Consider the following 27,932-nt stretch of genomic DNA (forward strand, 5'->3'; position numbering starts at 1 on the left):
TCCTCTGCTAATTCCCCTTGGGACTCCGTGGGCGATTCTATTTCCCAGACCCACTTGTCCGGGTGAATGAATCCCTCCGGCCTCTGGGCAAGTTCTCTTAGATGGGGTTGGATAGGACCTGAGAGCTGAGGAAGGGGTCCTTCGTGCCCCGACCAGGGACGCGGAAGGTTCCCGCCCCCTTCCCTGGTGGTGAATTGCGGGTGAGTCGCAATGGAGGGTATTTTACTCCCATCGCTTCCTCCTCCTGGTCGTCCTCCTCCTCTTCTCTTTCTTTTCCTTTTCCTTCTCCTCCTCTTCTTTAACTCTTTCTCCTCTCCTTTTCTTTCTTTTCTTTCGCTTCCTCCTCCTTACCTTCTTCCTCTTCTCTTCTTCTCCTCCTTTTCTTCCTCCTCCATGATCCTGCTGTTAGCCTATCCATTCTTCCCAGCCATCCAAGCTTGTGGTTGGGAAATGTCTTCTGTTTCTCCCCCTATATCCAACTTGTTGCCAAGGTCTATTACTTTTATCTTTGTAACATCTGGAATTCAACTCCCTTCTCTTTCCTCTGACATTGCTACTACTGTGATGCAGGCCTTCATCGCCTCAGGTGTGATTGCTTGCCACACATTCTTGCCTGCTTGTTGGAGGAGTCTCTCCAAGTCCAACCCCAAATAGTTCAGGTTTGTTATTAGGATGAAATGATGCAACCCCATAAGTCACTGAACATTTAACAAAGGAAACATCCTATTTTTCCCCAATGGTAAGACTATGAAAACAAAGATAAAGTGGTCCGTAGTTTCTCCAGGATGCTATATTGTCCGCCAAATATCTGGTCTGTACGTCAGAGGATATGACAACTTGGTCTCGGGCATCCAGAGTCTCCCATTTTCTTAACATCTGGAGCTTTTTATGCCCCTAGACCAGGAAGCTACATCAGGAAAGCTGGAGCTAAATAAAGTTATGTAGAGGGAGAAAGCTGTGTCAGGAAAACCTTCATTGTATTAGGCTATAGCATACTATTCTCTACTCAGCTGTCAAAGTGTTCCTTCTATAGAGCAGGTGTGACCACGCCACTCCTCTATTTAGTAAACTACAGTAGCTCCCTATCACCTCCTAATTCAAATATAAAATCCTCTTGTTTCTAACTTGCCCTCACCACCACCTTTCCATCCTTCACCCCCACATATTCTTCAGTCCAGTAACAGTGGCCTCCTTGCTATCCTGGAACAAAACAGCAAGATATGATTGTATCTCCCAACTTTGGGTTTTTTTACTGCCTGTTCTCCATGCCTAGCTCTCCTCATTTGTATCTACTGGCTTCCTACAAATTCTAGCTAAAATCTTAACTCATACAGGAAGCATTTCCTGATCCTCCTTAATACTAATTGATGTTTTGTTGATGATTTCAAATTTATCCTGTGTATAGTTTTATTTGTCCATCATTGTTTGCATATATTGGCTCCCATTAGACTGAGCTAAAGAGCAAAGAGTGTCCTTTTCATTTCTTTGAATCCCCAATATTTAACACAGTGCCTGAAACATAGGCATTTAATACATGTTTATTAACTGACTAATGATTACTGTTTTGTTGACTAGTTTGAGATTTGGTACTGATAGATTCTCTAACATCACTTTTTAAAATTATTACCATTGAGATTCTTGACCTTTTTTTCCCTCCTTATGAATTTTATAAGTTATTCTAGTTCTATAAAATATTGATTGGTACTGTACTTAATAAGTAAATTAATTTAGATAATATTGTCATTTTTGTTATATTGGCTAGACCCAGTCATGAGCAACTTATGTTTCTCCAGTTATTCATATCTCTATTTCTGCTGTGTTCTGTAGTTGGATTCATATAGTTAAGCTAACCAAGTACAGACAGGTTTGTTATCAGGCCAGCAACTGATGAATTTTTTGCTATAATAATCTAGAAAGGGCAAAAAAAAAAGTTAAGAAAAATGGAAAATGAATGTCTACATCTTGTGTTTCCCTCTTCCACTTAAGCAGTGATTTGAGGCAGAGGATACTCAGAATCACATTATTTTTATACTATTATAAGCACTCATTTAACTGTTTGTACCTTAAATATGAGTTCCTTACATTACAACCAATGAATTAACCTACTATTGCTGGAGAAACTTAATCTTTTCATTATTGTTATTCTTGATATACTTGTGGTTCTTAACCCTGAGTTCCATGAACTTAAAAAAATCTTTTTTGAGAAAGGTATTGAAACATGATTCATTTCCTTTGTAATCCTATATATTTTATTTTATGCATTTTAAAAATTATGCTGAAAAGAAATACATAGACTTTGCCAAAATGACCAGTTTCATGATAGAAAAAAGTTTAAAAGCCAGTGCTACAAATGAATCCAAATGACAAAAAGAAATTGTAACTAAATGGGAAAAAAAAGCTCCAAATTCTCTTTGGAAAGACAAATAAATGAATTTGAGGGGATTGGTTTTCTTATATACCCAAATACATAAAGAGATATAATTTCATGGGTTGTGTGATCATTTCATTATATTGATTACCATGGAGATAAGTTTATGTGACAACCTCTGTGGTAGAGAAAGCGAAAATCCTCCAAAGAACTGAATATGAGCACGCAAATGAAATCAACATGTACTTTTTAATTTTCAATGACTTCAGGATAAAACTGATCATGAGGAAGGATTTAAATATTATTTTCTTTCTTTTATTTTTAACCCTTACCTTCCATCTTAGAATCAATACTGAGTATTGGTTCCAAGGCAGAAGAGTGGAAAGGGCTAGGCAGTGGGGGTTAAGTGACTTGCCCAGAGTCACACAGTTAGGAATGTGAGGCCAGATTTGATCCTAGGACCTCCCATCTCTAGTCTCATTCTCAGTCTACTGAGCTACCTAGTTGCTCCCTTAAATATTATTTTCAAAAACATAACAGTATCAAGAAATGGCTTATAGACTACACAAAAGTATAAGACTATTCTCTAATATGTTGATTAATTTTGTGTAGCATTTTCTTCCTTTCTCTTCATTATTATAAGGTATGGATTTCTGGGAGAGAGTCAAAGAGATATAGTGGAGGAATGTAAGTGATGTAAAATTAAAAGATACCAATAAAATTCATTTTAAAAATTCAAAATGGTTTGTTTTTGTAATTTGGCATTATTTTCAGAAAATTAAAAATTTGCTAACTCTTTCTGGGCCCTTTTGGCCTTCTCTGCATGGCAATTAATTTTTATTGGTTAAATATAGGCAGAGATCACTTATGAGATAGAACCTAGATGGTAGAGTAGCAGGAAGGAATATAGTGAGCTTCTCCCCAAAACTCTAAAGTGATGCATCAAAACAAAACACATTGAAAAATCCAAGAAAAAGAAATTACAATGAGTCATTTGTCCAGGTCAATAGAGACATTTGTGGGTGCTGGTATCAGGATCTGGGCAGGAATGGGTTTTGCTGATCATTTCATTGCACAGAGATTGTGTCCAAGGGCAAGAAATGGACCTACACCTATACCACACAGTGATGTCATACAGTGATGTGGGAATAGGTGTTAACTGGTAAGTGTGCCAGGAAGGGATCTGTGCCCAAGTGTGAGGAGAACTATACTAAGGAGTAACTTTAGAAACAAGCAGTAGCAACATGGCTTGGACCTCAGGAGCAGAGACAAGTGTTACTACTATCTTACAGTACAATCTGAACTCTGTAGAGGAATAACCTGGATAAAAATCCCAGCTAGACCTTAAAGAAGCCAATAAATAGTCCCATCACTTTGAATCATCAGAGCTTTCATGTTGACTTTCAGTGACTTAGTCCAACAGCAGTAAATTGTTGTTCATACTCAAACTGAAGTCAGGAACTTGGTGAGTTCAGATGGGGGTAGAGGATGGGGTAACAATCAGACTTTGACTGCACCTTGCATTCAGTGAAAAGTTGCCTGAGCTGTCCTTAAGAATCTAGAATAGAGGACAGACGGGTAGCTCAGTGGATTGAGAGCCAGGCCTAGAGATGGGAGGTCCTAGGTTCATATCTGGCCTCAGCCACTTCCCAGCTGTGTGACCCTGGGCAAGTCACTTGACCCCCATTGCCTACCCTTACCACTCTTCTGCCTTAGAGCCAATACATAGTATTGACTCCAAGACAGAAGGTAAGGGTTATAAAGAAAAAAAATCTAGAATAATATAACTCCATACACTCAAGAGAGCAGCAATCAATTTAGACCATCCTTCAGCAATGTTCAGAAATCTGGCCTTCACATAAAGTCTGAAGTTATACTGTGGACTGGAAGAATGAGCAGATAAACAAACCAAAAAAAAAAAAGAATCCTACATGAAAAACCAGTATAGTGACAAGGACATTTGAATACATAAACCCAGAAGTAAAGAATGACCCCAAAACATCTACAAACAAAGCCTCAAAGAAAAATCAGCTTAAATACAAATTCAACTAGAATTCTTAGAATGAATAAGCTGTCTTTAAAAAGGAAAGCTTTAGACTTTTTAGAGGAAAAACTGGAAAAGAAATGAGAACTGTAGAAAAAAGTTGGAAAGAAATTAATAGCTTAATACAAAAAGTATAAAACTTTACTCAAGCAGCAAACCCCTGAAAATGAGAATGGGTCAAGTAGAAGCCAATGACTTAAATAGGCAAGAAATGTACCAAAGTCAAGACTGAAACATCTAGAGAAATATAAGGTATCTCATAGCAAAAACAACCAACTTGGAAAACAAGTCAATGAAAAAAATGTAAGAATCATTGAACTACTTGCCTATCAAAATAAAGAGCCTAAACATCATGTATCAAGAAATCTTTTTTTTTTTTTTTTAACCCTTACCTTCCATCTTGGAGTCAATACTGTGTACTGGCTCCAAGGCAGAAGAATGGTAAGGGCTAGGCAATGAGGGTTAAGTGACTTGCCAAGGTTCATACAGCTGAGAAGTGTTTGAGACCATATTTGAACCCAGGACCTCCCATCTGTAGGCCTGGCTCTCAATCCACTGAGCTACCCAGCTGCCCTCTCAAGAAATCTTAAAAAGAAAATTATCCAGATCCCTTAGAATCAAAGAACAAAGTGAAATAGAAACAGTCCACCATTTGCCTTCTAAAAGAAACCTCAGAAATATGATAGCTAAAATTCAGAGAGGTCAAAGAAAAATACCATGGTCTGAAAGAAAAAATTCAAATATAAAGGAGATATAGTTTAGCAGCCACTACTTTAAAGGAGTGAAGAGTTTAAAATATGATATTCTAAAAGGGAAAGGTCTTACCCAGAAAAAGTTGCCTAGGAAAACTTTTTTTTTTAATCTATTTTTTAGATAGGGGAGGCAGATGAAAAAGAGAACTTCCAGACATTCCTCACTAAAAGACCAGAGCTGAATAAAAACTTTAAAGTTCAAACAAAAAGGTTATGAGAAACATTTAAAAAATAGATATAAATAAAATATAAAGGATTAAGCAGGGATAAACTGATTACATTCTAAAATGATATATGTATCCTCTTTTAATCCTGTCATCAACAGTAGCAATAGAGAAAGTATAATTGGACAGAAGTCCTGGAAGTGATTCTTTTAAATCTTATGAAGAATAGAATGAGAGGAAGAAGAATACACAAGGGAAGGCGAAGAGAAAAGAAAGGTAGGAGAAAATATCTCACATAATTAAAATGTGCAGTTAAGACTATGCAAACAAAGAAGGAAGCAGTCAGGGATGCAGTTGACATTTGAACCTCACTTATCTGAACAAGTCATAGAAAAGTAAGTAGAGAACTACATTTCAATCAAGAAAAGTCAAGGGAATGCGGAGAAGGAAGATAGGCATGTAAAGGGAGAATAGGGAAAAATTAGACCTAAGCAAAACATTTTTAACTATTCATTTCTCTTTTTGAAATGACAAAGAACAGGAACCTGAAAAGGTGACCATCATTTGTGGAATGGATTGACAAGTTATAGTACAATTAGGAATGTGAGAGCAGGTAGATGTACAGTGGATAGTACAATAGATAGAGCACTGAGCCTAGAGAGTTCAAATTTGACCTCAGACACTAGCCATGCGACCCTGGGCAAGTTACCCAACCCTGTTTGCCTCAGTTTCTACATCTATAAAATGAGCTGGAGAAGGAAATGGCAAACTACTTCAGTATCTTTGCCAAGAAAATCCTAAGTGAGGTCACAAAGAGGCAGGCATGACTGAAACAACATAGTAATATGAATGAGATCAGATATTATTATACTATAAGAAATGATTAAGGGAATGGTTTCAGAGAAAACCAGGGAAACTTGTATGAACTGATGCAGAGTGCAGTGAAGAGAAACAGGTGAATAATTTATACAACTTTGAAAGATTTAGAACTCTGATGTGTGTGTGTGTGTGTGTGTGTGTGTGTGTGTGTGTGTGTGTGTATTTTTTACCCATAGCCAATGTAGTCTTAGGCCATTTAGTAGTTATCAAAGAAGACTAAACAAGGACACAAAGTTGATTCAACAAAATTGATTCAAAGTTTTCCTGCCTATCATAGTCTACAATCCACTCAGAAGACCAAGAAATCATATCACCAGGGAGAATTTGGTCCCCAGAACTAATCAGATCTGAAAGACAGTTTCAATATCTGCTAAAGAAAAAATAGCAAAAAAAAAATGTTTTTTTAATCATAGGGGATTTTAGGGAAGGGTTGAATGTTGCTCTTACCTCAGAATTACTTAAAAGAAATTATCAGAGCTGATAAGACTAAAGTGCATCAAATCTGAATTGTTATTTAAAGAAATGGCATAGGGAAAAGAATAATGATTTAAGAATCAGATTTTTAATTTTTTTAAATTATGTTTGATAGTCACTAAAGAATGCCTGCTAAACCTTAATGGTTTAGGTTTTGGAAATTATAACAACTATCTTGGATGAAAAGAAGTAATGATGATCAAAGCTGGAATAATTTTAAAAGCTTTTAACTTTAAATTTAACCAGATTTGGAATTTGAAATAAAATTGAATGGGCATTTTGCATCTTACAGTTTTATCTTTTTTCTAGCTTGAAAGAAGAAATCTAAATAGCATAAACACAATTTGAAGAAACATGACCTAGTATACAAGACTATATCTAAATTATCCCAAATGAATACATCTAAGTATATTGTTCTTTATTATTATTATTTACTATTATTTATTTCCTCATGGAAGGAGATTGCATGGTCTTCATCTCTTAGTAAAAATTGTAAACAATTCTAAGCAGGATATTTCTCCTTATATCTAACCTAAATCTATTTTATTTACTTTGGTTGTCAGTAAAAATGAAAAATATCCGTTCCTCTCTTCTTTTAAATAAAGTGTTAATTCACTCTCTTGTCCTTTCTTGATTAATTAAATCTATTTTATTTGTAATGTTAAATATCAATATAAACAGATTCGCTTTACAACAATTTGTACAATGAATTTCAATTTGTAAAATGCTAGATTTTGTATTTATTTTCTGTATTTATTGCAGTCCTTTATATGTGTGTCCATTCCTATTCTTTCATTTCATGTAGTCATAGTGTGCTCTGTCTAGATGTGTTTTTTTCACCATGCATATTTCATAAGAAATTCTCCATAATTTTTATATTCATTTCCCTCATTGGACATTTAGCTTGCTTTCAGTTTCATTTAAGGTTTGGTTTGGGGTTTTTTGTTTTTTTGCAATTTTAAAAATATGACTTTAAACAGTTTGTTGTTGCTATTGATTATATTCTCAGTGTATATCCCAAAAAAGAAATATTGGTACAAAAGGTCTGATTAGTTTTGCATCTTTTACTGTATGTTGCAATATTCATTTGCAAGCCTACCATCAATGTGTGAATAGTCTTCTTTATCCATACACAGTCCCACCAGCATTATGTTTTGTTGTTTTTAATTATTTCTAGCAATTTAATGGATCTCAAGTAGTTCCTTAAATTTGTTTTAATTTTTATTTCTCTGGTTATTAGTGAGATTGAGCATTTTTTCAAATGATGATTAACAGTTTGTTTTTTCTCTTTTGTAAATTGACTATTTTAGTCATCCTGATTCTCATAGGTTCTAGATTCCAACTCTTTAATTATTATCATTACTAACTGAAAGACTTCTTCAAATCCATGAACTTTTAAAATTACTGACCCTAAAACAGTAATGTCCTGATCCTGATCCATTTTGTTGCCTAATATATTATATCTGTTATGAAACTTGTCTAGCAACTCCAAGGGTATTACTTATCCTGTGTGCCCAGTTTATTAGCAGTCAATCTGCTTTGTAGACAAGACTCCTTTGCTCTAATCAGCTTATATTCTTTTTACTGATTACAAACTGTGGAGGCATCGGTATTGCCTTTTCCATTGTCTCTCCAGGCCTCATATTCTTGACCCACATATGTATGAAGTATATATTTGGAGTGCCTTTTATAATAGTGTTGTGTTCGTTTGTGCACTCACAGCTGGTTTGTGAAAATTTGAATCATCATTATGGGATTGCTGGACAAGCTGTCAGGCTTGCTTGGCCTAAAGAAGAAGGAAGTTCATGTTCTATGCCTTGGGCTGGATAACAGTGGCAAAACTACCATCATTAACAAACTCAAACCTTCGAATGTAAGTAGCTTTCTAAGTTACTTTAACATTTGTCTATAATTGGAGAGAATTAGCAAGTATAATGGTGAACCATATTTTGTTTGATGTCATAACTTCAAAGCCAAAGAGCTCTATCCTTTCCCATTTGTTTGGTTAGGAAACTGATTCCCAACATAGTTAAATGATGTGCCAAAGTTTACATTACTTTACAGTGACAAATCCAGGATTGTAAAATGCAACTCCAACTTTTGTTCTCTTTTCCCTTATCATTGCTACCATTTCATAAGTGCATGATAACTCTTCACAGAATTGAAGTAGTACACTAAGCTGTTGCTTATTTTATATTTATGTATTTTTATAAAGCCAACTCTCAATTATTTCTGGTAAAAAAAATTTACAAATGACTAAAACCTGACTTTAACAATTACTTTAAAGCATTTCTTTCTGATTTCCAAAATTTTCTTATTTCAGTTTCATTTTTTCTTCTTCCTATTGTCTGCCTTACTAAAGGACTGAATTTAGCAGGATAATGCCTATAAAGGTGGCAACATAATTAGGTTCTATGAAAAAATGTACCATCAGATGATGGTTAAAAATTGACTATTTACACTCACAATTCTTGATATTTTAGAAAATAAATGTTCTGGTTTTTTATGAGAAGAAATTGCTCTACAGTAGTTAAATGCCATTCATTCCTCTCTCCCTAATAACATTCTTCTTTCTACACTGGCCAAATTCACATTATAGAGAAACCAATTGCTGCCAGGCTTTCCTAGCAATGGAATTGCCAGTGATAGTGAATGAGGTGGCTGGTTCCAAGAACTAAAAATATGTTGTTGAGATTTAGGCCAGAAAGGCCCAAACTGTCCCAGCAGTAAACAGAGTTCCTGACTTATTAATATAAATAGCAACATATCACCAACTAGGGCTTTTTCTAGAATTGATAAGATATATGTAAGATAATAATTAAATGGAAGCAATCACGACCATCCAGTTAGGGCTGGCCCTGTAGTTTGTAGTATATGGGGTCTGACCTCAAGCCAGGCCTGGAGACCTGGATAAGTTCCAAGAGATTCTAGTTGTTGACACACAACCATTTTCACCTATACCCTCATTCTTATGTACCTTAACATAAAGGTACATAAAATATATACCTTAATATAAAGGTAGGGGAATGGCACGATAGGGTATGGTCCAATGGAATGGAGTGGAATGAGATAAGAACAATCAGGGCATAGTAGGTTTGTTTATTTTCTAATACATCAAACTCAATTCACAAAAGTAATGATTTATTTTTATTAATTTTTGTGACCTAACATATATGAAGGATATTATAGAAAATAATGCTAGAAAATGCATAAATCTTGTAAAATATTTGTTTTTATGTTGCATTCATGTAGGGCTTTAGTGAAAATTTCATTTCTATATCAATGTAATTTTATTGAATTTAACAGTTTGATGTGATTTTCTAATCTGAGCAAAAATGGTGCCAAACATTTAAATCAAGGATAGGTAAAACATGGAATTTGATCAGCATTATTCTTCAACAAATTTTTATTGCATACTCAAATGCAAAGCATTGTGTCACCTTTCAAATAGTCAAATGCAGAGTGTGTGTGTGTGTGTGTGTGTGTGTGTGTGTGTGTGTGTGTGTGTGCGTGTGTGTATCCCCCCTTTTACCTTTACTTTAGGTCAGTATTGACTCAGTTACAGGATTACTTTAATTGATATGATCCCTGAGGTCTTTACAAGCTCTGGATCAACTTTGAGACTAGGGATACTGAGCTAACTCTGTTGAGCAGCCTCTGACTCTGGTACTGTGGGTGGGGTGGGGGAGGGTTGATCAGCTCATGTTTTGATGGGAGCCATTTCCCCCACCTTATAGCATGGAAATGCCCAGATCCCACGTACCTTCGATACTGCACCCTATTGTGGGGTCCCTTCTTTCATCTGGATTTGATTTTTTTGTCCTTTGGAGGTATGCTGGTGGTTAGTTGTGAGGAGAGTAAAGAGCCCTGCTTCTACTCTGCAACTGTCTTCCCTAGGTGTCCCTCTGGATTCTGTCCTGGGCCCTCTTTTCTTTTCCCTCTATACTTCTTTACTTGGCGATCACATCAGTTTTCATTGATTTAATTACTGTATGCTATAGATTTTTAAATTTACATATCCTGGCCCATATTCTTGGCTGACTTCCAATCTAGCATTTCCAAATGACTTTCGGACATCTTGAACTGAATGTCCAGTAGACATCTTAAACTCAATATGTTCCAAATGAAATTCATTATCTTTCCCTCTAAATCTTCCTCATACTCCTGTGGAGGGCGACACTGTCATCCCAGTCCTTCAGTCTTATAACCTAGGAATCATCCTTAAGGCTCTCCTCTACTCCATCCTCATTTCAACTACTAAAATGATTTTCCTAAAACACAAGTCCAATCAACCCTAAACTAAGTAAAGTCCAGTGGTTTCTGATCCCCACACTCCCAGGGGCAAATATAAAATGCCCTGTGAGGCCACTGAAAGCCCTTTATAACTAAGCCAGTATTTGGCATAGTGCCTGGCATATGGTAGGAACTTAATGTTTATGATTGACTGATGGAGCCTACCTAGGAACACTACCCCATGCATAGATCCCCTTCTTACTCCACCCCATATCTGGGACCCAGAACTGGATGGTGAACAACAAAGCTGCAAGTTGATACTTGTCCGCATTGTGGTACTTGGTATGGATCCAGTGGAGACCCATTATGGTTTAGGATCTACACATGCTGATGCAAACCCTATCTCTAGAATAGTCTGCAGAGTGTGTACCTGCCCCACATTTATCTCCATGGTCCTCAAACCTTCTTTTTTGTCTCCCTGTGCTGAGCTGGACTGGACCAATGACTTGACTTTTTTCAGAATCTTCATCAGAATTCAAGGTATTGCACCTTTAGATCTGTTTAAAGGAATTTGTGGAGGTGAGCCCACTAGATCTATACCTTGATTATTCTAACATCTTGATTTTGCCTCCTTCATATAATTAATAAATAAAGGTGTCAGGTCTAAAACCTAGATCTTCTGACTCTTAGAACAGTGCTTATTCCACTACACTGTCTGCCTTTCTAGTGAGGAGACACGTAGAATATAAAAGAATAATAGGTGAACTGTTTAAATTAGTGATGGGCAAACTTTTTAAAGAGGGGGCCAAAGGAAAGGAAATGCTCATCAGTCAGTCTGTTTCTAAGGCAACTCTTTTGAAGGTTCATTGTATTGTATCCTACTCATTGTATTTGTCAGATTAGGAATAATGTCGAGGCCTGATAGAACATTTCAGGGGGCTGCATCTGGCACATCACTGGTTTAAGTGATTCATCTTAATTTTTTTTTTTTAATCTAAGGGACCCAGCATGAGAGGATGCAGAGGGGCTGCCATCTGATTTTACATTCAATAGAATATAAACTTCTGGATATCAGGGACCTTTTAAATTTTTTTTTTCTATTTCTGGTGCCTCATACATGATATTAACTAAAGGCTTGTGATTATTGGAGAGAATTCAGTAGGATCCTGGGTCCTTCAAAATATCAAGAGTCAGACCTTAATAATAATTCTAGGATTTTATTCTTAAGGGTCAATTACATGTAATAAGTAATGTGATATCTGTGATTTTTAGGGTTTTACCTAACCACAATACTACATTATGATCAGTTCAGGTTAAAGAAACAAAGTAAAAGCCTTGTTCTTGGGAAAAAATGCTTTGTTTTCTCTTAATCTTTAGAAGATTGTTGGACAAAGGACAAGCTTTTCTGAGTCCTATTTGTTTTGCTTTGAATAGAATTCTTAGTATTCTAAGAAGCCCTACTAATTAAATGTCTGACCAAACTTAAGTATGTATTTAAGGATAGCATATACTTTCTATTTTCTCTGTATTGTTTGTGTTCTTTATCTCCGGTTTGTCAAAAAGAACCAATTAGAATATACAGTATATGTGCTCTGCAGAGAGTAAGTGCTTAATTAATACTTTTCATTCATATGTAAATCATTTTACAGCCAATATAATTCTATATAAATTATAAATATGAGCTTGTGAAAACAATAAATTTTATTAATATTGCTACTAATAGATACTATTAATAAAGTATGTTTCAAGTGAAATACAGAGAATATTTTTCATATCAATCTAGTATTACATTACAGGCTGTTCTACAAGGTTTTTGATCGTCATAATTACAACCATATCTTTACTAAAGCTGAAGGAACACTTTGATCAATAGCATGGAATTCAGAATAGTTTCCTCAGTTAAATTTTGGCTAGCACATTTGATGAAATCTCAGGGGAGATTTGGGACCACTAGATGGGTTTTTTTGAAAAGTTTATTGAGGATTATGCATTTTGCTGCCCTATTTTCTCACCATAAATTTCTCTTTAACAAACATAAGTTAGACCAGTGGTTCCCAAACTTTTTTGGCCCCCTTTCCAGAAAAAATATTACTTAGCGCCCATGGAAATTAATTTTTTTATTTTAATAGCAATTAATAGGAAAGATAAATGCACCTGTGGCCATCACTGCCCCCCTGTATTGCTGCAGCATCCACCAGGGGGTGGTGGTGCCCACTTTGGGAATCACTGAGTTAAACCAAGGTGATCTTTTCTTCTTTTTGGCTTTCCTAACCACCATATTATTAGCTCAATTAAATTAACTTCAAAATTCATGATATTACTTAGTTGTTGCTTCTCAACATAAAATATAAAATGCTCAGACTTTGAATACTGGCCAATTTCAACAGTGCACAATACTATACTGTTTGATCCTGCATTCACAAAATCAAGTTTTTCCATCTCAGAAAAATGTTCCATATGCTGTTATATAATTATGGCTTGTTATTTTGGCTAGAATGCTGGGTATGGGGAAGTGCAACCAACTTTAGGATTTTTTTTTTTATTTTAAACCCTTAACTTCTGTGTATTGACTTATAGGTGGAAGAGTGGTAAGGGTAGGAAATGGGGGTCAAGTGACTTGCCTAGGGTCACACAGCTGGGAAGTGTCTGAGGCCAGATTTGAACCTAGGACCTCCCGTCTCTAGGCCTGGCTCTCAATCCACTGAGCTACCCAGCTGCCCCTACTTTAGGATTTTTTAAAGGATCTGACCATGATGTGTTTAATGGAGGCATCAATAGAGTCTATGGATTGGGGGAAGGGTTTTATTTTGTTTTGTTTTTTTTTGTGGTAAGGAAACTTTGTGTTTAAAAAAACCTGATTTGGGAGGCATTGTTACCATTAAAATACCACACTAATAAGATAATAGTTTTTCCTGCAGTGACACTAGGAAATCTATACTGGCCACTTTAGTGTTTGGGATATGAATATGTTGATTCAGATTCAAAATGTTACTTATATTTGTGAATATTAGACATGCTACCATAAAGCACCTATAACTATCAAAAAGAGTAATCTTTTAAATTAATTGGATGTCATCTGTTGAGGTAGATGTTATTGAAATGGAATATTTTGATTGATATAACAAGAGAACAGCAGTTTGGGGTAAATGACATTTTATAACTACTATTTTCTTTCATAGGCTCAAACTCAAGACATAGTTCCAACAATAGGCTTCAGTATAGAGAAATTCAAGACATCCAGGTAATTCAATTTTATTATAATTAATGGTTATGAAATTTTTTTCTTTTTTTTTTTAATTTTGAGTTCCAAATTCTCTCCCTCACTCCAGCCTATGCCCCAACCCACTGAGAAAGCAAACAATCTGATGGCAATTCTATACATGTGAAATCATGCAAACCATATTTCCATATTAGCTATGTTGTCCCCCCCCCAAGAAAAACAGAAATAAAATAAAAAATATACCTCAGATATATCTTCCCAGGTTTTTCTGAAACTAACCTGCTCATTGTTTCTTATTGCACAAGAGCATTACATCACAATCCTATACACAATTTGTTCAACCATTCCTCAATTGATAGGTATCTCTTTAATTTCCAATTCTTTGCCACCACAAAATAACTGCTATGAATATTTTATACTTTTTTATACCTTTTCCTTTTCCTTTGATCTCTTTAGGATACAGACCTAATAATGGTATTGCAGGGTAAAAAGATATGCAGTTTTAAAGCCCTTTGGGTATAGTTCCAAATTGTTCTCCAGAATGCTTAGACCAATTCACAGTCCCACTAACAGTGCATTCATTAGTCTGCCTAATCCTCTCCAGCATTTGTCTGATGAGTGTGAAGTGGTATCTCAGAGTTGTTTTAATTTGCATTTCTCTAATTGATATTAATTTAGAGCATTCTTTCATGTGACCTTAGTTAGATAGCCTTGATTTATTTTTCTGAAAACTAAATGTTCATACCCTTTGACCACTTTTCAACTGAGGAATGGTTTTTATTTTATAAATTTGTCTCAGTTCTCTATACGTTTGAGAAATGAGGCTCTCATCAGAAAAACTAAAACTTTTTGACATTGCTTTATATTGTCTATGGTACCTTTTAACAAAATGCAATTTCCCTGCCTATGCTTTTGAATTATTTAATTAAATCTCTTTTGCTTTTCTAAGATCATGATTGCCACTCCTACCTTTTTTACCTTATCTAAAGCATAATATTGTGCTACAGCCCTTTACTTTAAATGTCTTTCTGTTTCAGAATAGATTCTTTTAAACAATATATTGTTGGATTCTGGTTTCTATCTCTTCTGCTATACGCTTCCATTTTATGGGAGAATTCATAAAGTCACATTTAAAATTATTAAATTGTGCATTTTCTTCTATTTAGTGCTTTAGTGCTCTCTCTCACTCTCGTGCACACACACACACACACACACACACACACACACAATACCTCTCTCATCAGAGCACGAGTTTTTCATTTGTTTTTTTTTTTGTCTCAGGTTAGTTTAAAATAATGAACTTCTGATTGTTACTTGCAAATATAAATGACTAATAAATTAACCTTTTTGTTCTAAAGTTAATGATTTAAAAGCTCTCAAAAGTTGGAACTCATTGAATTTTTATTATAATTTAACGTTAAAGTTGGTTATTTGACCAATAAAAAAATCATCTTTTTTAATGCTATATAGTATAAAGCCATGTTTACTAACAATAATTATCCCACTTAAAATAATGATAATAATTATCCCATTTCACTGTCAATCTATATAGCTGGAAAATTAAATCCTCTTCAATTTAAAGCTTTCATCCCAATAGTTATTTCTTAATTTAAAAAAATTATTAATAGTGCATATACATTTTCAATTAGTGACATATTTTAACACAGAATTTCTTTTGCAGCTTGTCTTTCACAGTATTTGACATGTCAGGTCAAGGGAGATATAGAAACTTATGGGAACATTATTACAAGTAAGTAAATTCTCAATGCTTCCATAAAATGTTTTGCCTCTTATTCTAGATGTTTTACATCCTAAGTATTTTGAACATATTTATTAGACATTCTCATTGAGGTTAAAGACAGCATATATTTTTCTTCATATTGACAGCATATATTTTTCTTCATATTACTCTCAATGCCAATTACAGAGTTTGGAGTATTTGTAGAATTTGAGTTGAATCTGTATCAATGTGATTTGATGAATGGAATGTTTCTGTTTTAATAGCAAATCACAGCAAATTATTTTAATGGTAATTTTAATAGACTTGAATGGGCTTGTGGGGAATAATTTTAAATTCTCCCCTAATTTAAATAATCTCTCAAGGGAAAGATTTATAATTGTAATCTGCAAAATGCCAAGTAAATTCAATTCTATTTTTAAAAACCATTTATTACAAAACCCCTGTGTACAAGGTTATGTGCTTGGCATGTAGTATACAGAATTGGGGTGATATAGTTTTTTCTAGCTTTGGCTGAGTTCCAAAAGCTGTTAGGGGTTTGGAATCTTGAGGAAAAGGAGTTGGCTGGATCTTCCGTGGAGGGAGGTTGTCAATGAGCCGAGCTGTTTGATTACCTAGCTTTAATATTGAAATTTAGCCTAGCTTTGATATATTTACTTAAGAAATTATTATTTTAGATAGACCCTTTATATCTTCCTTTCCTAATACCATCCCTGCCTTCCCTCCCTTACCTTATAGGTCTGTGGAGTTAATAAGGAGAGTAATTAGAGAGGAGTTAAATCTATGAAGGGTACCTAATTGCCAGCATTAGTTATAGTTAGTCAGTCATCATTTATTCCCTTTAGATAGCAATAACACTTAGTAAAGCTGAGTTTAAAGGCAGGCCCTTACTCAGACTCCATCTTTGCTTCCCTTCCCCCACCTAAGGTTCCTGAGACAACTGATAGGGCTTTCCTTTGATCCACCTTCCTAACAAACATCCTTCAAAGAAAATAAACCCTTTTGTGTTTCAACAGCCCTATTAGTATAATTTGTCTGTTAGTTATCAAGAGGGAAGAAGAGGGAAAGAAACAACATACTCTGGGCTTAGAGGGAAGCTGGGGCATCCATCTTGAAGGAAGGTGTTACTTCAAAATAAGTCCCTTCCTGTGAAATTAACTAAAGCCTGTTTGTTAATTTCAGTCTAGTCTATTTCCCTCAGCTTGTGTTTGAGTCTAAGTCCCAGTCTGTAAGCCTGCTGTGTTTGTCTGTTTAGTTTAATTTCTCTTCTCCCTGAAAATCTCTGTTTCCCTTTTGTGTTATACTCCTGACTTCAGTCCTATTATACCCTGAATCTCCTTTAATCCCAGCCTACCTGTAACCGAGATTACCCACTTAGCAAGTCTCCAACATCCTCCTTTCAAACTCCCTTATACCCCACCTTTCCTCAAATTACCCACATTACAGGCATTACTTTTATTGTATGTATATTTGTGCTGGATAAAACTGTAATTACTGAGGAATTGGAGTGTGTTCTGTCCTACTACCAAATAACAGAGGTAACATATTTATGTTGTTTTAAGGTTTACAAAGATCTTCCCCTATAATACCTCTGATGTAGATTGTGTAAATATTATTATCCCCATTTTATAGATGAGGGGACTGAGGCTTTCAGAGCTGAAGTGATTTGAGCAGTGTTATACTGATAGTAAATGTCAAAACTAGGATTCAATTTCAGGTCCTTCTAATTCCAAGTTCAGTGCTCTTTTTTCATTATACCATGCTAACTATGTTTGAGTATAATTAGTATATAGACATATTGTTGATTTTATTGTTTATTTTGAAAAAATTGATAATAACTGTCTCTATGGCACTAATAAATTTTATATGATTTTTTTTTAGAGCAGGTTGAATTAGGACAGCATGAGAAACTTCTCTCAGATTTTTCCACTTCTTTAAAGTTTGCCAAGTTCATTTTTTCAAAATCTATTAAGTATATTAATAACAAATTTTAAAAATACACAGAAGAAAACACATTCAAAAAGGGACACAAATAGCAATTGTTACATTGTTATATTTAATACACATTTTTTTAAAAAATTGCACATAATAGAAATTTATGGCTTCATATTTTAAAATCCACTTGATGGGAGGATTAGTCCACTTAGATTGAGCAATATTTTGAAAGGTTCATCATGTGACATAGTATCTTAGTCGAATTTACTTACAATTGATTTTGTGATATATTGTTATAAAGCATTTCTCTTTTAGGAAACAACAAGCAGTATAGACATAGTATATGTAGTTGTATAGTATGATACATTGTTAAAGTTATTATTATTTTGCTTGAAATTGTATACCTGAAATTTTTAAGTTTTTATTACATTTCATTATAGCCTATTTTGACATTCTTATCCAGGAACTCAAGTAGCAAACTGTTAGCTTTACTGCACAACTATAGTCACTTGGTATTTTCTGATTGTTCCAAAATACAGTATAATTTCCTGGAAAACTGCAGACTTTTTCCCTTTTTAGGATTTAGAGTAGGAGAATCTGGGTCCAAATCCCAGCTCTGCCACCATACTACTTATGTACCCTGTAGCAAGCCACTTAATCTTTCTAGGTTTCAGTGTCCTAATCTGAAATATAAAGGGGTGGTATTTGATGACTTCTAAGCTCCCTTCCAGTTCTAAATCTATAGACCTATGATAGATGGAAAGAAACTACTTCTCCTCCCAGACAGCCATTCCTTAAACCAAAGACTATCAAGGGAAAAAAAAGTTTATCAAAAATAACCCACACATCAACTAGGTTTATCTTTTTATGTAAGATTTCATACCTACAGTCTCCCACCTTTGCCAAAAAGGGAAAGTTACATATAGTCTTATATCTCTTCTTCAGGACCAAACTTGATCATTATGGATAAAGAATCAAAAGAATTCTCAAAAAAAATTTGCAAACTATGCATATGAAAGATCACCTCCAATCACTAATAATAAGAGAAATGCAGATGAAAACAGTTCTGAAGTTTCACCTAGAAAATATACAATAATGCAAGATGGGAATAGTCCCAACATTCTAGAATGTAATTTGAAATTATGCCAATAAAATGATATGTCCTTTGTCACACAGGGCCCATTTCTGGATATATACCTTTGCCTAGAATACCAGTGATAAAAGAGAGGGCCCTCATATGCCAAAATATTTATAGCAGCACTTTTTTGTAGTAGCACAAAAATGGAAACATGGTAGATGCTCATCATAGTTGGCGGGAACCCAACAATGAACAAATTGTGGTACATGAGGTAAAGAAATATTATGCTGTAAGAAAAGAAAAACAAGAGAGAGGCATGAGAAGACATACAAACTAATGCCAATGACTTAATACCACTAGTTAAATTGTTCTACTACCCTCTAATTTGAATCAATCCATAATATTACCGTGCTTAAGATCTCCCGTGCTTAAATAAAATAAACGGGGTGGCATAGTTAGGCCTGAGTGGGGGCAGCTTGGTGGCTTAGATTAAAGAGAACCAGACCTGGAGATCAGGAGTCCTGGGTTCAAATCGGGCCCTAGACATTAACTATATGTCCCAGAACAAGTCACTTAACCCTACTTACCTAGTACTTACTGTTCCTCTGCCTTGAAACAGATAGCTAGTATCAATTCTAAGACAGAAGGTAATGGCGTTTTAAAAAAGGGTCTAGGCACAGCATTGGCAAAGACGTGGCACCCACGTAGAGCCAGCACTTGGGGAGCTATTCTGTTTTCCCTCTTCCTAGTGCCCAGGGACATTTTTTGCATGTTCTACCCCTTTATCCAGCCACCCAAAGCAAGTACTTCCTCCCTCAGCTCTCTCCTTAATGCGGGCTCACAGATAGCTTGAAGTTGCCCTCTGGGCACTCAAACTCAGAAAAGGTTTGCCAAAGCTGATCTAGGGTCTTTTCCATCTCTTGACATTAACTACTAACCAGCTCTGTTGCCCTGGAGAAGACATTGGGCCTCTCTGAGCCTCATTTTTGTCATATATATAAAAAAAGAACCAATAACACTTATAGTACCTACCAGAAAAGCTTCAAAGGTTCATAGAATCACAGATTGAGAGCTTGAGAGATTGAGACCCCAAAGGCCTCATTTTATAAAAGGGAAGGCTGTAAAGGCCCAGGGAGATTAGATTGTAAGATTCATATGAGTGACTGTATGGGAAGAGGGGTAATATCACTCTATAAACTTTAAAGCACTGGATAAATGTCAATTGTTATCATTACTCTTAATATTCTGAAGTTCTTGTCTGAAAAATTTGCCCAACTTTACTCAAAATTTAAATGCTACATTCCAAAACATATTTATGGTCCTTAGGGACCATACTTAGAGCATGTATTTAAAACCACCATCTCCTACAAAGAGTATTTGGGAATATATATATATATATATATATATGTATATATATATATATATATATGTACACACACACACATATATTTATGGACCATAGGGGAAAATATATCCTAATTTGTTACCAGTATAGCTTTTGGTAATTTCTGTAAGCATTTGTAATTTTTCTCCTCATTTTTATATATTACACAGAGAAGGCCAGGCCATTATTTTTGTCATTGATAGTAGTGACAGATTAAGAATGGTTGTAGCCAAAGAAGAACTTGATATTCTCCTGAATCATCCAGGTGAGTGATTTTATCTTCCAGTATATTATATTAATCACATATAATTCATGTACTGTAATTATATAATTAAAATTTCCAAAATTTATAAATATGCATTATATAAAACAGATAAATAATTTCATTTGCTTACTATTTTTTAGTGTTTTAAAGTTTTTCTTTGCTGTATTAAAAACCCTTACCTTCCATTTTAGAATCACTACTGTGTATTGGTTCCAAGGCAGAAAAGTGGAAGGGCTAGGCAATGGGGGTTAAGTGACTTGGCTAGGGTCACATAACCAGGAAGTGTCTGATGTCATATTTGAACCCAGAACCTCCCATCTCTAGGCCTGGCTCCCAATCTACTGAGCTACCTAACTGCCCCCAATTCAGGGCTTTTTCAAAGCTACTTTTGAAATTTCTATATTAAATTTTAGAAATAAATTATTGAAATTTAAGTTTTCCCTATATGTTAAAATCTTTGGAACAAAACCTTATTATTCAAATTTATTGTACTTCCTTTACTCTGAAGCCAGTAAGATGAGATTTTTTTTCTTTCTTTCTTTCTTTTTTTTTTTTTGCAAGCACCTGATTGCTTCTCCAGAGTTCTAAAGAATTTCTGAATCTTTAACTCTTCACTGTTTTCCACCATGAGTTTGGTTCAGAATTGCTGCCTGCAGTAAAGTATAAATTTCATCTCCTGATATATGTATATTTTTTTAAATGTGTTTTGTGAAGCATAGAGACTTACAAATGCTAAGAATTTTCCTATTTTGTTTTCATTTCTGATAATTTTAAGATAGTGACAGACTTAAAAAGTGATTACAGTCTTATTTTTTCTTTCTCAGATATTAAGAACCGCCGAATACCAATTTTATTCTTTGCTAACAAAATGGATCTTAGAGATGCAGTAACATCTGTAAAAGTGTCTCAGTTGCTGTCTTTAGAGAACATCAAAGATAAACCATGGCATATTTGGTAAAGTTCTTTGCCTTTCCTTTCTCATTAAAACAAAAACTTTCAGCTTTGATCATTCTTTTCTGAACTACAACATAGCAGTAAAGTTGTATATAGCTAGACATTAATGATGAGATGTTAACTTTGAAAACAAAGGTATTTATTTGTCAGATTTGTACATTCATAAGATTATTATGGCACTAATGCAAGTTGGAAAAACTAATAAGGTTGAACTATCTTATCAGCAATTACTTTTAGATATGAACTTTATTACATGTTTGGAAAATAGCTTCTTGTTACTTAATTAAATTAGTGACCCTTATCTAACAAATATCCAAAAAAAATAGCCCTGGGTTAAAGAAAAAAGTGAAGTAGCCAAAATTTCCTTTAATGCCCCTCACCACATTTTTCTTTTCTCTTTTTTCCCTTTTAAATGTTTTCTTCCCCCCAACACTCATTTATTACAGAACATTACAAAGGATGGTACAAGAGAAAATCTGATAAACAAATTCTAAGATATTGGTTTAATTTCAGAAGGTAGCAATAATAGCCTGAACTAGAGTAATGGCAATGGGAGCAAAGAGAAGGGTAGTAATGTAAGAGATATTGCATGGTTGTCCTTGAGAAGTAAAGAGAAGAGTCAGTAAGAAGAGAAAAATAAAAGTTCCTATGATAACAATCAAACCTACCCTTAATATATTTAAAAACAAAGAAAAAGAAATATTACAAGGTAAAAGGGAGTGACCAACATCAGAAACAATGAAGAAATCAAAAAGATTTGACACTAGACATTTGGGAGTCATCTTCATCCAAGTGGTAGGCAAAGCTATGGGGAGGGGGTGGGAAATGAGACTGATGAGACAGAACATAGAGAGAAAAGCTTGACTAGAGAAGTAGCACAAATAGAGAAGATAGTGAATAATGAAGAGTAAAATGGTGTTAGAGGCAGAAAAACCTCTATTCACATTCTTCCTTTGAAATGGAGTTATTATATGACCCTAAGTAAGCTAACTTTCCAAGATGTGAAGGTACAATATGGTTTCTGCATTGGCAGAGTCTGTTTCCTCACTCAAAGTTCCCCACAACAATAAAGTTGCACGAACACTCATACATGTATCATACAAATCCTTGGTCAGTACTTATAATGTGCATATTAAACAGTCCAGAAGAAGCTAAGCTCATGAAGAAGACAAAGAACGGGTGACTAAAGAGATAGGCGATCCATGTGAGTGTGCTACCATTGAAACGAGTAAAGAAAAATATCTAGATGACAAGTTCAGTACTGTCAAGGGTTTCAAATAAAGGATGAGTTCTAAAAAAATTGAGTATGAGGCTTAGATGACTTTCATTAGAATAGTAAGGTCAGAAGCCTAATAATAAGAGATTGAGGGGAAAATGGGTATTGAGGAAGTAAAAGCTTTGAGTGTACAGTTTTTTTTTAAAAGTGAGGAGGGTAAAGATGGTAGACATGGGATAAATGCATTAAGGAAAGCTTGGTTTGTTTCTTTGTTTTTTAAAGGATTGATGAGATTTAAACACATTTGTAGACAGAAGGGAAGGGGGGGAAAAGATTAAAGATATTTTAAAAAGGGAATAGCTGTTACAGTAGGATCCTGGGAAAAATTGGAGCTAATGGGACTCAGGGCAGAAATAAAGGAATTAGCTTTGGTATGAGAAATGTGAATATCACTGTTCCTGGACTAGGAAGAAGGAGAGAAAGAACTATTGAGAAAGTTTGAATAATGAAAGGAGCAGAAGAAACTGAAGTCAAATTGTCTTCTGAGGCACTAATCGATAAGCCAAATTCTGATACTTCACTAATTATCAAACAATTTCTGAATTTCTAAACTAAATAATGAATGCTTGGGGGTAGGCAGTTAGATGATGCAGACAATATAGTGCTAAGGATTTGGATTCAAGAAGCTCTGAATTCAAATTCTGCCTCAGACAAATTATAGCTATGTAACCACACAAGGGAAGTTAAATACCCTAATTTCTTTATCTGTGAAATAAAGACATACAATTCAATGGCCTCTTAGTGTCCTTCCCAGATTTAAATTTTGACTGCAATATTCTTAGTTTATTCAGATCACTATTGATGTCTATAAAGTACTTTTGTTTTGTTTAGTTGTTTTCAGCCATGTCCAACTCTTTGTGACCCCATATGAGGTTTTCTAGGCAAAGTTACTGAAGTAGTTTACCATTTCCTTCTCCAGCTCATTTTACAGATGAAAAATATGAAGCAAAAAGGGTTAAGTGAATTGCCCAGAGTCACACAGTTAGCAGTTTAAAGCCAAATTTGAACTCAGGTGTTCCCAACTACAGTCCTAGCATTTTATCCACTGTGCCACCTATGTTCCCCATAAAGTACTTTGCAAACTATAAAGTGCTATATAAATATCAAATGTGAATTGGAACCCTAATGGTCTGAAAGTGTTAACTACATATGCCTATTATTCTTACAGTATCTTTATTCTTTGAAAAGCATCTACTGAATGAATTAAAAACTTACAGAAAATACGGTGTACACTGATTTGGGCACACTTAAATTCCCACTTTAATTAAAAAGGTAGAATATTTGGTTCTCTGTAAAATTGTCTAAATCATATTATCTTTTTATCCAGACTTGTGATTTCAGCAAGGTTAGAATGCTACAGATTATAGTTTACCTGTAATTTATAGTCTTAATTGTCTGGGGCACTGAAAATTAAGTAACTTCTCTCTGATCACAACGCCAGCATGTATCAAAGGAAGGTCTTGGACATAAGTATTTCTTTTTATAAGGCTATAATTCTATCTACTACATTATGCCTATTATATTCTTAGCAGTTTTTGTTGTTTGGTTTTTTTTACATTTTTAAACCCTTAACTTCTGTGTATTGGCTCCTAGGTGAAAGAATGGTAAGGGTGGGCAATGGGGGTCAAGTGACTTGCCCAGGGTCACAGCTGGGAAGTGTCTGAGGCCGGATTTGAACCTAAGACTTCCTGTCTCCAGGCCTGACTCTCAATCCACTGAGCTACCCAGCTGCCCCCCTCTTATCAGTTTTATAACTTGATTGTGGCTACCTATAAAACAGTTAATATGTTGAGGAAGACTGTCTGGGGAATTCATTTGATTAGAGAATAATGTTGACTAATTATAGAATTGATTCCTGTACACATCAATTATCTTTAGACAGAGAAAGGACTCAACTCTGTGGTCATACTATAATACTGACCTTAAAAATAAATGCCATTTAGGGACAAAGGAGGTTCAGTGTAAATCTTTCAGTACAGATCCATTGCCAATTCTGGAAAAAACAGCTGAAATTGCATGTTCTTTTGATGGTAGGTCAGTAGAGTATAACAAGAGTAACATTTTTCAAGGGTGGCAAAACTGTTTAACAAAAATTCAGTGTGTTTTGTGAACAGGTTTTATGTTTTGCTTCTGAGCAAATGCTGTTATCCAATATTTTTACTCATTTTGTATTTTCATAAACTTAAAGAATATATGATATTAAATTATGATAAATCTGTACATAGTAGACTTAAAATAAAATTTTTTATGTACTTATATGAAGTATATTTTGTTTTTATTGCAGTGCTAGTGATGCCATTAAGGGAGAAGGGTTACAAGAAGGTGTAGACTGGCTGCAAGGTACACCTAGTATTTTATAGATCTTCAACTCTTTGTTTCCTTCTTGTTCAGTTTTTTCTTTTATAAGTTTTCTTTTGATTATGTCACCTGCCTTTTTTCTTACTTCCACATAATTTTGATGTCAGAAAAAACTACAGAGTAAGTATTCAGAATCTTACTCCATTTTCTTATATTTTTAAGGCTTTATTTATAGGAAAATTTACAAGTGAAAATTATAGCCAGTATTTTTTCAGAAACTTGTGACATTAAATCTAAATACAGAATAACATAGAAGTGAAAGTATTTCAGTCAGATTTTTTAACATTATTTCAGCAATTGGTTTTAAACATTTATTATCCATAACATAACACACATGAATAGTATGAACCAGATTGTCCTTTTAAGAATCTTGCATGCCCTCTCTCTCCAACTTCTATAGATAAGGATTATCATGAAGAGTATAGCATACTCACAGTGCCTTGAACATAGTAGGCATTTCAAAGCTGGTTGAATAATATAATATACATTATAGATGTATATTCTTACTTCACACTCCCCATTTCCTCACCACACACACTCAGTAACTCTTACCCTTTGAGGCAAAAATCAGGTATTTCAACATTGAAACCTTTTCATCCTGCCCCTTTTCTACCTTTCATTTTTCTTACTCTCTACTCCCCTACATTCTATGATACAGCCATCACGGACCTGCTGTTCCTCCCACCAAACATCCCGGCTCCCATTGCCAGCCGCTGAGCCCGCTGTCCCTGAAGCCGGGATTGGGATTCCTGGCTTCTCCCCGGGGCCTGGCTCAGTGCCACCTTTTGCAGGCCTACTCTCCTATTCCCTTCCCCTCTAAGGTTCCTTTCTGTATACTCTCTGTGTATTATATATATATATCCATTTATTTATGTTGGCTCCTCCTTTAAAAATGTAAACTCCTTGAGACCAGAGACAGTTTTGCCTCTCTTGGGTTTCTAGCATCCTGTCCAGCACATAAAAATGCTTGTTGATTGACTGATTGACCGGTCATTTTATAGATGTTTATTGGTGATTTTGAAGGAGATGAAGGCAGGAAGTGGGGAACTGTATATGTTAAAAGAACAGTGCTGGGTTTCCTAAAAATGGGTTCTTTTTCAAACTAACCACTAGATGTCAGTAGTGATCCAGAATCAGAGACACCTTGATGACCATTAACTTAATGTATTTTTTTAAGTTATAAATATAATTTTTGTTTATCTTAGCATTCAAATTTATTTATAATGGCAGGCAGCTTACATTTTTATTGTTTTAATGAATTCATTCAAGTGTTTATCTAATGCAAGACTGTGCTAGGTGGTGAGGGAGTTACAAGATAAATAAGATATAATCACTACTTCTAAAGACTTTATGATTTAAAAGAGCAATAAATGGATACATAATAATACAAAACAGAGAATGAGAAAATGAGGAAGTTTAACAGTATGTGGGGAGTTTTAAGGGGAAAGCTCAATGGGCTAGAAGTATCTTTGAACATAAAAAAGGTGGCATTTTAGCTAAGCCATAAAATTCTCTTCCATAATTCAATACAATAGACATTTGTTAAATGTCTATACTTGGACCTAAGCTTAAGCTGCTTTGGAAAATAAATAATAATTAAGAATATTCATTAGTGCACACAATTGCTGATGTGTTGACCAAAGGCATCTAGGTCAAGTTAAATTGTAAAAGAGGACATATAAAGTCAGGAGACTGGATTACTTTGGTCATTTTCCTGTCATGTCTTAGTACAAGAAAAAAGGAGAATTTTGTTTCATCTTATGATAAATATTATACATATTTAACATTTTAAGCTTAATTTTGAAAAATTCTTGGTGACATTAGTCATGTATAAAATGAAGGGGACTGGGTGAGGCCTCTAAGATCTTTATTCTCTTGTGTCCTGTTTTTTTTTTGGCTTTGTATAACCACCTATTTATTAGAAAACAAAGGCAGGATTCTTAGATAACCAACAAAGTAAACAATATGTTGTTTAGTAAAAACCTTAAGAAAATGTGCATTCCTTTTATCTAACCACAAATTATTTGCCTCCCCCTTTGAAATCTGTCTTTCTTTAAGAGTAGCCATACAGACAGTATATTTGGAATACATTTTACTTTATTATACACTTGAGTATTCAAATTGAAAGCATAAAACTTTATAAAAATATATGTGTTTAGATTTGGAATATGCTGTATGTACTTTGGGATTACTTAGTACATTTTTACCAAGTGAGGATTTATGCTTTTTCATTTTTATTTCTTCTTCCCAGATCAGATCCAAGCAGTGAAGACATGAAAAGATAATGATTATAAGACACGATGATGTTCATAAACTTCAACAGTTGTTTCATTTCAAGGCATGATTTCTTAAAGCACATTTTGTTTATTATTTTATTTTATGCTTTGCCTCTGTGTGTGTTTAAGGATGTCATACATTATTCTGTTTGCCTTCATGGAGTTGAGAAGTATTAGCTTTTTATTTTTTAGCAATATAACTTCTCAGGTACGCTGAGCCCATGAATTATATATATTCAGGCCAAATCTTCCTTAGCAAGGACACTAAAATAATGAGTCCATTAAATGTCTGCATTCAATTTTAATCATTTTTTGTTTTTTTAGTATACATTAAAAGTAAAATATATGCCATCTCTTTGTCCTGGCTTAATCTTTTTTTTTAATATCTTTTATTTTAAAAGATGTCTCATTTTTTGTAACTTAGTACATGATGGAACCTTATGAATTCTGTTTTTCAAGAGGACTACAGATGCTCATGAGGGACTTTGGTTATTAGTATGTATTTAACTTGTTACTAAGCATAACATGTTATCA

At 34.6% G+C, this 27,932-nt stretch overlaps 1 protein-coding gene across 2 annotated transcripts; it reads left to right on the plus strand.

Moving 5' to 3' along the window:
• On the plus strand, positions 1-27,932 carry ARL6 (ADP ribosylation factor like GTPase 6). Of its 2 annotated transcripts, XM_044666936.1 has the most exons (9): positions 1-200; positions 8,404-8,554; positions 14,094-14,155; positions 15,816-15,884; positions 20,440-20,534; positions 21,359-21,488; positions 25,049-25,104; positions 25,230-25,242; positions 27,374-27,932. In XM_044666936.1, exons 2-9 carry the CDS (start codon positions 8,432-8,434, stop codon positions 27,405-27,407), a joined length of 582 nt encoding a protein of 193 aa, XP_044522871.1. In that variant the 5' UTR covers positions 1-200; positions 8,404-8,431; the 3' UTR covers positions 27,408-27,932. The 2 variants fall into 2 exon arrangements, with proteins under 2 accessions (XP_044522871.1, XP_044522870.1); XM_044666935.1 differs by lacking the exon at positions 25,230-25,242.

Source organism: Gracilinanus agilis, chromosome 3, assembly GCF_016433145.1.
Source record: "Gracilinanus agilis isolate LMUSP501 chromosome 3, AgileGrace, whole genome shotgun sequence".
Classification (NCBI taxonomy): Eukaryota; Metazoa; Chordata; class Mammalia; order Didelphimorphia; family Didelphidae; genus Gracilinanus; species Gracilinanus agilis.